The 15,504-nt window shown below is 39.1% G+C and overlaps 1 protein-coding gene across 4 annotated transcripts in view; it reads right to left on the reverse strand.

The window, feature by feature from the left end:
• The window catches only part of Prkdc (protein kinase, DNA-activated, catalytic subunit), a 217,548-nt gene that overhangs the window by 58,496 nt on the left and 143,548 nt on the right, over positions 1-15,504 (reverse strand). For all 4 annotated transcript variants that reach the window (NM_001108327.2, XM_039088537.2, XM_008768933.4 and 1 more), the window contains 4 exons: positions 8,814-8,993; positions 5,248-5,453; positions 1,864-2,002; positions 552-740 (listed from right to left, as the gene is read on the reverse strand). In NM_001108327.2, coding sequence (NP_001101797.2) covers positions 552-740; positions 1,864-2,002; positions 5,248-5,453; positions 8,814-8,993 — 714 coding nt within the window. The remainder of the gene's footprint in view (positions 1-551; positions 741-1,863; positions 2,003-5,247; positions 5,454-8,813; positions 8,994-15,504) is intronic.

Genomic DNA, 15,504 nt, shown 5'->3' on the forward strand with positions numbered 1-15,504 from the left:
ATCCTTCTGCAAATGTAATCCCTTTGGCCTTGACAAAGAACAGAATATCTATTATGCCTTAATGGTAAAACCATCTCAGGAAGATCACCTGCTGGAATTTTTTTAGCTTCTCCTAGATGGCTCCTGGCAAATGTGGATTATTTTCTAATTACAAAATACATAGGTTGTTCTATAGAAGAATGAGATCTTCATGAAGTTGAAAGACACTGTGGATACTGCACACAAATTGAGGATTACAGCACATGATGCAGCATGGGTGCAGAAGGAGCTATGATAGTTTCTTTTGGTGGCCACAATGCACTGTCTTAGTAGCACAAGAAACAATAGGAAATGTTCTATGTGGTCACAACATGAGGTAAATACCTAATGTAAAATACATCCCACTTATTTTGAGATGGCTAAACAGTGATGTGAAACTTATACCACAGAGTTTTAATATGGACATGCTTCAAACTACTATCTCAATCTTGCGAAATTTAAGTTTTATTAACTGGGAAACACATAACCATTTAAAACATTTATTTTAGTTACTGAAAAATAATTCTACCCACCTGGTAAAATGGTTTGCTCCACATTTTACTTAGATCAAGAGAGTTCTCACTGCCTATATTGACTGTAGACCTGTACTCAAGTTCTTTCCATTGAGAGAGGTTGTTGTAACAGTCAAGGGATGCCATCTCCCAGAACTCCTTCTCAGCTTCTGTGGGTTCACCATCTAACCACTCCAATTTATTTAAAGCCTACAGGAAAAAAAAAAACACAAAAACTAGCTTATTTTATGGAGTTGAAATAACATAGATGCAAATACATGTTTTTAAAGGGGGTACTATAGCATACATACTAAAGGCAATCATTTCAGAGTTACGGTAAAACGAGAGAAATAGGATTAATATTCAAAATAACAGTGAATGGAAGAAAAAAACCAACAAACAAAACAAGGGGGCTGGAGAGATGGCTTAGTGGTTAAGAGCACTGACAACTCTTCCAGAGGTCCTGAGTTCAATTCCCAGCAACCACATGGTAGCTCACAACCATCTGTAATGCGACCTGATGCCCTTTTCTGTTGTGTCTGAAGACAGCGATGGTGAACTCATATAAATGAAATAAATAATTCTATAGAACAATACAAAACCAAAAGGACCCTTAAAGTAACAAATGAGGCCGGGCATAGTGGCAAGCACCTTTAATCCTAGAACTCAGGAGGCAGAGGCAAGCAGATCTCTGTGAGTTCTAGGACAGCCAGGACAACAAAGCTAGACCTTTGTAGTTAGTAAAAAACCAAACCAAGCCAAACAAAAAAAGACCCCAATGAGAAGAAAGTCATCTCACTGAGAAACTTACCAGGAAAGCCAATCAAATGATGCAAAATTTGCTTTATGACATGCATTTTTTGTACTTATACAAATTCATTGGAAAAGTAAAGCTAAGGAGATCTATAGACTATTGTAGATCTATTCAAAGTTGAGATCATTCACTTAGTCTTATAGACTCAATAGTCTTATAGACTACATATTCTAAAGTTTGACACCTATTATCTTTGTCACCTTGCAGTGAAATAAAACATAGAAAACCAACTTACACTCACAATCAAAGTTTATTTTACTTTATCATACTTTTTCTAAAAGAAAGAAAACAAACTAAAACAGAAATTATAAAAATAACAGCAATCATAGAAATATTTGGAACTTATAAAATGCTTTGTCTTCTTTCTATGTTGTCTTAAAAAGACCAAGATACAATAAAAGTTATGTCACAAGTGGTTATTATAAAAATACATTTAACAGTAAAGCTAACAGTTCTTTTTTACATGTACAGAGCCAAGGTGGTTAGGCAACTGATATATTTGCCAGAGATTGACTTTACCTCCTTATACAAGTTAGCAGCTTGAAAATAATCACTTCTGGCTTCTGCTAACAGTGCGTTCTGAGTGTCCTGCTTTGTTCCTAACTCGCTGCTAAAAATGCCATGGAGGACATCATATTCCCCAATTGATCGATAGAGTCTGAAAGAAAAGGTCAGATCACCAAATAAAACTATTTACACAATTTTCATTGATGTTGAATGAAGATGTCACACAGATGACAAACAAGTAGTATTTTGTTGGAAATATAAAATTGAATGGTTCTGAAATTTCTTTTAAGTTTTACTTCTGTAACTAACCACGAAGAACAAGTTGTTTTAATGTACATTTGAAAACAAAATTTAGAAAGCGGCTGGTCCTAATTTAAGACCAGTCTACACTACACTATGGCACCCTGTCTAAAAACTAAACCTATAAGTATAAAAAGCTCATCATGTATAAGGCTTCTGCAGGTGGTCTGTTTGGAGCTTCTGTCGAGCCCCAAGGTAAAGCCAGAAGCAAGTATTACCTCTCATCCCGTTGATGTTTTAGTCTATATTCTAGGGGCTACACTTAGACACCAAAAATTCCCCTATAGCCTTAATACTCTTAGAGCCCTTACTCATCTTTTCATCTCAATAAAAATCTGGCTTGCCCAGCATAGTGGTGCATGCCTATAATCAACATCAGAAAGGTGAGGCCTGGATAATGAGTTCTACGTAAACCTGGGCTACATAGCAAACTTACAAAGTCTATCACTATAAAATTCTCAAGTTCATGTTTATAAAGTTTGTTTCCTTCTTCTTTCAAGTTCTTGCAAGTTTCTTTTCAAATCCAAACCTATATGCCACCTTTTCCTGACTATAGTTACCAGACCAGACACCCAAGAACTTCTTCCTTCGTCCTTCTCCCGCTTTCTGGTTTACTTTCTGATACTGAATCTGTTTTATTAGTCAAACAAGCTTTGCTTGGGAAAGTTGGTAAATGCCTGTAATCTCAATTCTCAGGGGGTTGAGGCAGGAGGGTTGCAAGTCCAAGGCTGGCTGAGGGTTATAGAGTGAGCTCAATGCCAGTCTGATCAAGACCTTGTCTCCATAGGGGTGGGAATAGTTGTGGAGAAAAGAGGTGGAATTGCTCAGGCTTTAATTTAGTGGAAAAGTGTTTGCCTAGCTTCCTTATAAGGTCTTGGGCTTTTTACCAAGTACCAAGGGAAGGGAGAAATGTCTATGAATAGCAAGTTGTACAGAACCTGTATGAATCATGAACTTACTAAATCTAAACTAGGTAAAATTGAATAAACGTGGTTCTGTTACAGCCTAGATTCTAGAGGTCAAAGGTCAGAGGCAGGGGTGGGTACGTGGGTGTTGAACGGCAGCAGTTCATAGTCAGAAGTTGAAATCAGAAAGAGATGTTATGTACAAGCATAGAAAGAAATCCCCATACATAACTTGATCAAAATGATGACCAAAATACAAGACTAAATTATTTAATAAAGTTATAAACAAACATGCTAACTTTAAGCTTGTAAAGTTATATATTCTATAGCAATCATCAATCTATCTACCTACCTATCATTTCCTCCCTCTCCTTACCCCTGCCTGCCTACCTGTTATTGGGGATGGAAGGAAGCTAGCAACTCAAGCATACCAGGTTCTGCAATGGAGATAAATCCTTATCTAGTCCGTCCTCTGCCCTGTGACTCATACTTCAAAACAGAGTATAATTTCAACTACCCTTGAACTGAGATCATCCTGCCTCAACCTCCTACATGCCAGGCTTACATGTGTGCCTCATAATTGCCATTTCTGTATGTGTGTTTGTATGACACAAGGTGTCAATCAAACATCTGAAGCTGTGGGAGGTATAAAGAGGCTCCTCTGGCTTATCCTGGCCATTCCCATCTCTGTTCTGGTTAATTACGTTTTAAGTATATACATTTTCTATAGGACTCATTTCTTGCAGTATCAGGGATTGAACCAAAAGGACAACATAATCCCCATGTGTCTCAATGTAAGGATGAGGCCTGATTTCAAGGAAAGGCTGTAGGGCCCCAATTTCAGGGACAGGCCAAAAACTCCAGAACAAGATCATAAAACCTTCTCCCAAAGAACTGCCTGGAGATAATCACAAAAATAGGGAAATATCTTATCTCCAAATGGTGGCATCTGTGCTGGGCAGCCCAATTTCATCACATGGTTGAGCTTTAATGCCATAGGAATGCAGACCACAGACCACAGACCCCTAGTACTCCACCAATGAAATTTTAGACTAACTAGTCCTTCTAGAGAGTTTCCTGGTTCCCTACAAGGCCTGTGAAACTTTATCTGGGGTTGCCATTTTGGAGAATGGTTGATCCCCCAAGGCTAGATGTTTGTGCAGAATAAATGCTCTTTAGCTTTGCATTCTATCTGAGTCTAGGGTCTTCATTCAGTGATTTCGGACCCTTACAGAACCTACAGACTCACACATGCCAATGAAGCTACAACACTGAGACCCACAACACAGATTTTAGTCTGTGAATAATGTCTAATCTGTTTCACTTCTTCTGTACCTGGCATAGTGCTTTACAAAGTCACCATGCACAATAAAAACACTGACTGATAATAATGGTGAAAGGTAAGGAAGCTAAGCTTTTCACTCAGAGCCTAAAGACCTAAAAGCTGACCAACTGTTTCAAGTTTTTTATTTTATTTATTGTGTGTGTGTGTTTGGGGGGGCGGTGGTAAGCATGTGGAGGTCACAGGACAACTCTCAGGAGTTTGCTCTCTCTGTCAACTGTGGGGTCTGGGGATTGAACTACAGTCATCAGGTTTGTGAATCAAGTGCCTTTACGCTCTGAGACATTTTAAAGGCCCTCTGAATTCTGACTTAACATCCTTCCTAGGATTAGGCTGGGCTTTCAGATGCTAAAACAAAGGAAATGAAAGAATCAGACATATACAACAGTATACTACAAAGCATAATTTGTATTTCTAGACAAAGTAATAAAAATACCAGGAGTCATTGGAAACTAAGTATTACAAGGTTACTCAATGTTTCTTCTTTAAGAAAAATATTCTTTTTCATGGCCATTCTTGACACATGGACTTAAAAATCTCAGCCTGAAATGTTATTAGCTTATTAAAAATTTTATTATGTGTGTGTGTGTGCCTGTGTGTCTGTCTATCTGACTGTTGGCCAGAAGAGTACTAGATACCCTGGAGCTGGAGTTATGGATGGCTGTGATCTGCTCAACATGGGTACTGGGGACCCAAACTTGAAACCTATCTGAAAATGAGTTCTTCTAACCACAGAGCCATCTCTCCAGCCTCCTTACCAGCTCATTTCTTTTTCATAAAATAAAGGCAAAGTTTTACTGTGTTACTTTGAGTTATTGTTCATCTGAGAATGGTACACCCCCAACTTACTTAGCAAGTTCCATCCACCGGAGAACATCGGGAGGCAAGCAAGTCTTGCCCCGGATTCGTTTGGTGGGTGGTTCCTTGGGCAGCAGGTGAAGTAGGGCCTCTTCCAGAAGACGAATACCTCCAGGCTGTTGCAGACTGGCCAGGCATCCCACTCGAACTGCGGCTGGGTCAAGTGTCAGCAAGTCTACGTGTTGGCAACTTATTTCCTATAAAACCACATATAGCTGTGTAGCATATAGGATTTGAATAACATCATCACAAATGATTATTTCATTTTATTAAACATAAGAAAAACAACTTGGACTTGTAGTAGTAGTAGACAGTGATATAACAGAAGTGTCTGTGCAATTCTATTAGCAAAATTCTTAGCAACACTGAATTTCTGCAGAGGAAAAAAATACCCCTTTACTGTTATATTTCCAATCCAAACATTAATTTACATCAAGAAAAACACTGACAAAATGTTAAAATTAAGGATGCAGAGTTTTCAACCATATAGACCCTCCTTCATACTTGTAAGCTATTTAAAGGAATATTTATGCTGTAACTTTAATTGTTAAGAAAAGCAGCTGAAGAACAGATTTTATATTTATTTACCAAAACGTAAGTATAGTGACTTGCCTGTAAGTCAGTCAAAACCTTCCCTTTCAAGAGACTGACTTACTTAATGATACTTGAAAGGATGATTTCATGAGTTATCACAATGACCGATAAACATCAAAATAATAAAAAATAACCTCAGCTCATTATCCAGGGCAATGTTCACACTGACAGTATTTCAAACAGATTGGTGTTCAAATGTGCATCTCTGCCTCTGGACTTATGTGGCGCCCTAAGAACTTGGTCTCAGGCTTCCCTTGAAGTTGTTAACACATGTACCAGACACTGTCCATGTGGCTGCTAACACTGAAGGCTATAAATTCTCCAAAGCAATTAAATAAAAATGTTTGTCATCCTTAGAAAGGGCTTTTAGTACAAAAAAGAAAACTCAAATAAAATCATAGCTCATCAATAAGTTTCTAAGCTCCAAGCAGAGGATATATTCATATGTTGGTGATAACCAACAGCTATTTAATAGATTTTAGGGCTCACTCGGCAGGAGGAAAGCCAAGCCTGGCTTTGGAAGTTTTCCATGCTAGTGAGGTCACAGCTACTAGAAAAACAAAGATCTGCTACTGCCACTTGGCTAGTCAAGCATAATTCCTTACTATATTCTAAATCTCATCCTTATATCCAGATAAGTATAGCTACTACCCCCATGAAAGAAGCTTCTCTATAGAAAATGGAGACCCTCACAGAAAACCACAACTAGACAAAATTTGGAGGTCAATGGATGGTAGGGAAACCCAGTACCAATTGATACATATAAATCACACATCCTACACGGGTCAGGAACATTCCTGAAGAAGGGACATTAAGATTATATAGCCAGAATACCAGGAAGTCTGCCGTGAAATAGTCTCTTCCAGAAACCACTGCATAAGTGACCGGACGGCAATATCAACACACACAGTAATGTGAAAGGGGTTTAAAGTTCATGAGCTCCCACTGCTAGTCAAAGAATTCTAGGTAATTAATTACAGCCAGGAGAGGGAAAGGCTAGGGGAGTTAGCCTCTCCCAAAGATGATCTCCTTTACTGGTTATCCGACACAACGTGGTCAGCTCTGAAGCCAAATACACACAAACAATAAAAAAAGACTAAGCAGATTGGACCGATACATTTATACATACAAATATATAAACTATTTAAGTAATTTGGCAGTAATAATCAAAGAAAAAGAGGCTGTTACTTTCCAATTGGATCTGGGGGGTTTAGGACAGACTGTAGGGCAAAAAGGGAAGGAGGAAATAGGATTTATTCTTATTTTACTGTGTAAGTCCCATCTCCTAGAGTTATGGTTACAGGCAGTTGTGAACCACCTAACCTAGATGCTATGTTCTGAACTCAGGTCCTCTGGAAGAGCAGGAAGCAATACTAACTACTTAACCAGCTCTCTATCTCCTAAAATCACTTTAAAGATTTAAACATTATTTTATTTATATTTCTTGTGTATATATGTGTATATATAAAGGAGCAAACGTGTAACATGCAAGTTCATGTGGAGATTAGAGGGCCACTTGTGGGAGTCAATTCTCCATTCCTCATGTGGTTCCTTGGGGATCAAACTCAGAAGATCAGGATTGGAGGTAAGAGCCTTTACTTGTTGAGCTTTCATGTTAGCTCGGAAGTCATTCATTAAAATACGGTTATCTAGCTGGAGAGATGGCTCAGTGGTTAAGAGCACTAACTGCTCTTCCAGAGGTCCTGAGTTCAAATCCCAGCAACCACATGGTGGCTCACAACCATCTGTAATGAGATCTGATGCCCTCTTCTGGTGTGTCCGAAGACAGTTATAGTGTACTCATATATAATAAATAAATAAATCTTTAAAAAATATCTATCAGGTGTAGTTAAGCAATAACTGAAAGTATATTTATGCCGAGTTCTCTGTTGCAGCCCAGTCTCCTTAGAGAAAACTTCGTTAACCCATGACTAAGTACCTGTACTGACAACTATACCTGACTCAATCAAGAGACCACTTATATAACCTGCCCTATATAATTCTAATAATCCCAAATCATTCAAGAGACCACTTACATAACCTGCCCTATATAATTCTAATAATCCCAAATCAATCAAGAGACCACTTACATAACCTGCCCTATATAATTCTAATAATTCCAAATCATTCAAGAGACCACTTACATAACCTGCCCTATATAATTCTAATAATTCCAAATCATTCAAGAACTACAGCATGATGCCAATTTATTCTTTGTTTTGTGTTTGTCAGTGACACTTGTGAAGAATGAACATTTAGGGGGTGGCATGGATTTTGTCTCTTTGTAGCTGTGGCTACTTAGAACAAAGCTAGGCATATTCTCAATCACCACCTCAAGGAAGGAAAGAGTTTGATAAAATACTACAGAAGGAAAAACAACTAAAGGAAACAGAGGGTTGAGGCTGCAGGAAATGGGTTAGTTGTTAAATTCTGAGCCATGCAAACAGGCTCAGATGACTAGGAACTGTGTAAACTGCTGAGTTTACATCTAGAATTCCAGCACTGGGAGGCAGAAAGGATCAGGGAGCTTGACAACCAACCTTGCTATGTCAGTGAGCCCCAGGTTCAGGAAGAAACATAGTAAGGCACACATTTGGAACAGGCATACATGCAGGCAAACATTCATTCATTCATTCATTCATTCATTCATTCATTCATTCATTTATATATGCACATATGCATACTGTTTAATCAAAACTCCAAAGAAAGTGGTTAATTACAATATGCAAATTTGATTTCAAATTATTGTCATATACAAGGGTAGGTTTAGGGAGTAAAACTAACAAAAAACAAAAAAAAAAAATTACATGTGCCCACTTAGAAGAGATAACCGAAAGAATACATTTAATGTTAAACACGTTTGTTTTCTCAAATATCAATTTGGGAAACAAAGTGATAGCATTAGGCATGTGGTGTCAGAGCAGAGCAGTAGTGAGCAATAAGAAATGTGTGCAGGCCTTTACCTGGATGCAAGAGACAAAGGGTGGAAAGAACAAGAAAGTTGTATTGAGGAAGCGGTTGAAGTCTTGAAGCAAATTTTGGATGATGATGTTCTTTTCAGATGTGGTCCTAAATTTATGCATTTCTTTCAAAATCCCAGAAAACAAGCTGCTGAAGAGTTGTTTTGCAATTATTGGGTCTTTCTGTTAAGAATAAAAAATACACATAAATCACACCTGATGTAAAGGTTCTATAATTCACCAGCACTATTTTAGAGCTTTGCTTATAATACAAACCATTAAAAACACATCCATTATACGTCTAAATTCAGTTTACAGAGTTTTAACAGCCTATTACACAAGGGGAGGAGCACCTGGCTTGATATAGATGATGATGAGAACACAATCATACAACTCACCTTCTAAGTTGAAACTAGGATTCCAGCGTTTCATGTTTTGAACAGTCTAAGCAAGGAAGTTGTCATGTGTTTGGTGCCGTGCTTATGAAGACCTTTGAACAATGACTTAAATAGAGTTCCATGGCCACAGGAGCACTATCCTTGATGCATGTATGTAACATGCATGTATGCACAGTGAAGATTTCACGAACGTTTCCTAGCTATGTATTCTTGTGCGGTGAAGGACCACATACAAGAATAAAAATGAACTTCTGGTGCCCACATATGGCAGGGACCAGAGACCTGGCGCTGGACCCGATAAGACACAACCCACAATCCAGTTGTAGCTCAATTGCCCAGGTATTCTGACGCATCCAGGATCACAGGATCACAGCATCGCAGGCTCATAGGAAGGACAGGCTCCAGACAGAGACAGGGAGGCCAGATAACACCAGAGATAACCAAACAGTGAGAAGCAAGTGCAAGAATATAAGCAACACACACAAAGACACAACAAAGAAAGAGAACTTCAGACCAATTTCCCATATGAATATCGACGCAAAAATACTCAACAAAATTCTGGCAAACCGAATCCAAGAGCACATCAAAACAATCATCCACCAGGACCAAGTAGGCTTCATCCCAGGCATGCAGGGATGGTTTAATATACGGAAAACCATCAACGTGATCCATTATATAAACAAACTGAAAGAACAAAACCACACGATCATTTCATTAGATGCTGAGAAAGCATTTGATAAAATTCAACACCCCTTCATGATAAAAGTCCTGGAAAGAATAGGAATTCAAGGCCCATACCTAAACATAGTAAAAGCCATATACAGCAAACCAGTTGCTAACATTAAACTAAATGGAGAGAAACTTGAAGCAATCCCACTAAAATCAGGGACTAGACAAGGCTGCCCACTCTCTCCCTACTTATTCAATATAGTTCTTGAAGTTCTAGCCAGAGCAATCAGAAAACAAAAGAAGGTCAAGGGGATACAGATCGGAAAAGAAGAAGTCAAAATATCACTATTTGCAGATGATATGATAGTATATTTAAGTGATCCCAAAAGTTCCACCAGAGAACTACTAAAGCTGATAAACAACTCCAGCAAAGTGGCTGGGTATAAAATTAACTCAAATAAATCAGTTGCCTTCCTCTATACAAAAGAGAAACAAGCCGAGAAAGAAATTAGGGAAACGACACCCTTCATAATAGACCCAAATAATATAAAGTACCTCGGTGTGACTTTAACAAAGCAAGTAAAAGATCTGTACAATAAGAACTTCAAGACACTGAAGAAGGAAATTGAAGAAGACCTCAGAAGATGGAAAGATCTCCCATGCTCATGGATTGGCAGGATTAATATAGTAAAAATGGCCATTTTACCAAAAGCAATCTACAGATTCAATGCAATCCCCATCAAAATACCAATCCAATTCTTCAAAGAGTTAGACAGAACAATTTGCAAATTCATCTGGAATAACAAAAAACCCAGGATAGCTAAAGCTATCCTCAACAATAAAAGGACTCCAGGGGGAATTACTATCCCTGAACTCAAGCAGTATTACAGAGCAATAGTGATAAAAACTGCATGGTATTGGTACAGAGACAGACAGATAGACCAATGGAATAGAATTGAAGACCCAGAAATGAACCCACACACCTATGGTCACTTGATTTTTGACAAAGGCGCCAAAACCATCCAATGGAAAAAAGATAGCATTTTCAGCAAATGGTGCTGGTTGAACTGGAGGTCAGCATGTAGAAGAATGCAGATCTTTCCATTCTTATCACCCTGTACAAAGCTTAAGTCCAAGTGGATCAAGGACCTCCACATCAAACCAGACACACTCAAACTAATAGAAGAAAAACTAGGGAAGCATCTGGAACACATGGGCACTGGAAAAAATTTCCTAAACAAAACACCAATGGCTTACGCTCTAAGATCAAGAATCGACAAATGGGATCTCATAAAACTGCAAAGCTTCTGTAAGGCAAAGGACACTGTGGTTAGGACAAAACGGCAACCAACAGATTGGGAAAAGATCTTTACTAATCCTACAACAGATAGAGGCCTTATATCCAAAATATACAAAGAACTCAAGAAGTTAGACCGCAGGGAAACAAATAACCCTATTAAAAAATGGGATTCAGAGCTAAACAAAGAATTCACAGCTGAGGAATGCCGAATGGCTGAGAAACACCTAAAGAAATGTTCAACATCTTTAGTCATAAGGGAAATGCAAATCAAAACAACCCTGAGATTTCACCTCACACCAGTGAGAATGGCTAAGATCAAAAACTCAGGGGACAACAGATGCTGGCGAGGATGTGGAGGAAGAGGAACACTCCTCCATTGTTGGTGGGATTGCAAACTGGTACAACCATTCTGGAAATCAGTCTGGAGGATCCTCAGAAAATTGGACATTGAACTGCCTGAGGATCCAGCTATACCTCTCTTGGGCATATACCCAAAAGATGCCCCAACATATAAAAAAGACACGTGCTCCACTATGTTCATTGCAGCCTTATTTATAATAGCCAGAAGCTGGAAAGAACCCAGATGCCCTTCAACAGAGGAATGGATACAGAAAATATGGTACATTTACACAATGGAATATTACTCAGCTATCAAAAACAACGACTTTATGAAATCCGTAGGCAAATGGTTGGAACTGGAAAACATCATCCTGAGTGAGGTAACCCAATCACAGAAAGACATACATGGTATGCACTCATTGATAAGTGGCTATTAGCCCAAATGCTTGAATTACCCTAGATGCCTAGAACAAATGAAACTCAAGACAGATGATCAAAATGTGAATGCTTCACTCCTTCTTTAAAAGGGGAACAAGAATACCCTTGGCAGGGAAGAGAGAGGCAAAGATTAAAACAGAGACTGAAGGAACACCCATTCAGAGTCTGCCCCACATGTGGCCCATACATATACAGCCACCCAATTAGACAAGATGGATGAAGCAAAGAAGTGCAGACCGACAGGAGCCGGATGTAGATCGCTCCTGAGAGACACAGCCAGAATACAGCAAATACAGAGGCGAATGCCAGCAGCAAACCACTGAACTGAGAATAGGACCCCCGTTGAAGGAATCAGAGAAAGAACTGGAAGAGCTTGAAGGGGCTCGAGACCCCATATGTACAACAATGTCAAGCAACCAGAGCTTCCAGGGACTAAGCCACTACCTAAAGACTATACATGGACTGACCCTGGACTCTGACCTCATAGGTAGCAATGAATATCCTAGTAAGAGCACCAGTGGAAGGGGAAGCCCTGGGTCCTGCTAAGACTGAACCCCCAGTGAACTAGACTGGTGGGGGGAGGGCGGCAATGGGGGGAGGGTTGGGAGGGGAACACCCATAAGGAAGGAGAGCGGGGAGGGGGATGTTTGCCCGGATACCGCGAAAGGGAATAACACTCGAAATGTATATAAGAAATACTCAAGTTAATAAAAAAAAAAAAAAAGAATATAAGCAACAGAAACAGATTTGACTTGGTGACATCAGAATCCATTTCTCCCACCAGAGAAAGTCCTGGATACCCTAACATACGTATAAAGGAAAATTCAGATCTAAATTCTCTTTTCATGAAGATGACAGAGGACTTTAAGAAGGACATAAATAAGTCCCTTAAGGAAATACAGGAGAACACAATAAAGCAGGTGAAGGAAATGAAGAAAACCATCCAGGATTTAAAAATGGAAATAGAATCAATAAATAAAACTCAAAGGTAGACATTCATGGAGAAGGAAAACCTAAGAAAGAGATCAGGAGTCATAGATGCAAGTGTCACCAACAGAATACCAGAGATAGAAGAGAGAATCCCAGTGGCAGAATATACCATAGAAAACATTGACACAATAGTCAAGGAAAATACAAATACATGTGACAAAATTTAATACCCCTTCATGATAAAGGTCTTGGAAAGATCAGGAATCCAAGGCCCATACCTAAACATAGTAAGAGCAATATACAGCAAACCCGTAGCCAACATCAAACTAAATGGAAAAACTCAAAGCAATCCCATTAAAATCAGGAACAAGACAAGCCTGCCCACTCTCTCCCTAACTATTCAATATAGTACTATAAGTCCTAGCCAGAGCAATTAGACAACAAAAAGAGAACAAAGGGATACAAACTGGGAGAGAGGAAGTCAAGATATCATTATTTGCTGATGATATGATAGTATACTCAAGTGAGGCCAAAAGTTCTACCACAGAACTACTAAGCCTGATGAACAATTTCAGCATAGTGACTGGATACAAAATTAACTTAAACAAATCACTAGAGTAGCCTTCCTCTACTCAAGGATAAACAGGCAGAAAAAGAAATTAGGGAAATGACACCCTTCACAATAGTAAAAAATAATATAAAATATCTTGGCATGACTCTAACCAAGCAAGTGAAAGATTTGTATGACAAGAACATCAAATCCCTGAAAAAAATTAAATGAAAACCTCAGATGATGGAAAGATCTCCCATGCTCAAGGATTGGCAGGGTTGATAGAGTAAAACTGGCTATCTTCGGTAAGCATTCTATAGATTCAATGCAATCCCCATCAAAATTCCAACTCAATTTTTCTACACAGTTAAGAGGAGCAATTGTCAACTTCATTTGGAATATCAAAAAAGCTACGATAGGGAAAACTATTTTTAACAATAAAAGAACTTCTGGGGAAATCACCATCCCTAACTAGTGATAAAAACGGCAAGTCGAACAATAGAATAAAATTGAAGACACAGAAATGAACACATGCACCTATGGTCACTTGATCTTTGACAAAGAAGCTAAAGTCACCCAGTGGGAAACAGGATGGCATCTTCAATAAATGGTACTGGTTCAAGTAGTGGTCTGCTTGTAGAAGAATGCAAATTGATCCATCCCTATCTCCTTATACAAAGCTCAAGTCCAAATGGATCACAGACCTTCACATAAAACCAGACACACTGAATCTAATAGAAGACAAAGTGGGGGAAGAGCCTCGAACACATAGGCACAGCGGAAAATTTCCTAAACAGAACACCAATGGCTTATTCCTTAAGAGCAACAAATGGGACCTCATAAAATTGAAAAGTTTCTGTAAAGCAAAGGGCACTGTCAATAGGAAAAAAACAGCCACCCATAGATTGGGAAAAGATATTTACCAATTGTATATCCAATAGAGGGCTAATATCCAAAATACACAAAGAACTTAAGGTAGATTCCAGAGAACCAAATAACCATATTAAAAAGTGGAATACCAAGCTAAATAGAGGATTCTCAACTCAGTAATCTTGAATGGCTGAGATGTACTTAAATGTTCAACATTCTTAGTCATCAGGGAAATGCAAATCAAAACAACCCTGAGATTCCACCTCACACCTGTCAGAATGGCTAAGGTCAAAAACTCCGGCAACAGCAGATACTGGCAAGGATGTGGAGAAAGAGGAACACTCCTCCATTGCTGGTGGGACTGTAAGCTGGTACAACCATTCTGGAAATCAGTCTGGAGGTTCCTCAGAAAATAGGAAATAGTTCTACCCGAGGACCCAGCTTTAGCACTCCTAGGCATACACCCAAAAGATACTCCAACATGTGACAAGGACACATGTTCCTGTTATAGCAGCCTTATTTATAATAGCCAGAAGCTGGAAAGAACCCAGATGCCTTTCAACAAGAGGAATGGATACAGAAAACGTGGTACATCCACACAATGGAGAACTACTCAGTTATCAAAAACAATGACTTCATGAAATTCAGAGGTAAATGGATGGAACTAGAAAATATCCTGAGTGAGGTAAGCCAGGCACAAAAGAACATACATGTTATGTACTCACTAATAATTGGATATTAGACCCAAAGCCTACGATGCCCATAATACAATCCACAGAACATATGGAGTGTAGAAGGAAGACCAAGGTGTGTATGCTTCAGTTCTGCATTGAGGGAAAACCGGACGATTATGGGAGATGGAAGGAAAGGGGGACCGAGGAGGGAGAAAGGAGGGAGAGGAAATAGGGTGGCAGCATCAGGAACTGGAGGAAATGTGAAAGAGGTACAGAGGGTCAGGAAATCGAACAAAAATATGTAGCGGGGGAATGCGGGAATGGGGATAGCCATAGGAAGGTCCCAGACACCAGGGAAACATGAAGCTCCCAGGATACAATGGGAATGACTTTAGCAAAAATGTGCAGAGAAGGGGAAGACAGATCCTGTAGAGACCTCCTAGGCAGATAGGCATGGTCCCTGGTCGAGGGATGGGAACACCCACCTATCTCAAAATTTTTAACCCATTAATATTCCTGTGCAAAG

Source organism: Rattus norvegicus, chromosome 11 (assembly GCF_036323735.1).
Source record: "Rattus norvegicus strain BN/NHsdMcwi chromosome 11, GRCr8, whole genome shotgun sequence".
NCBI lineage: Eukaryota > Metazoa > Chordata > Mammalia > Rodentia > Muridae > Rattus > Rattus norvegicus.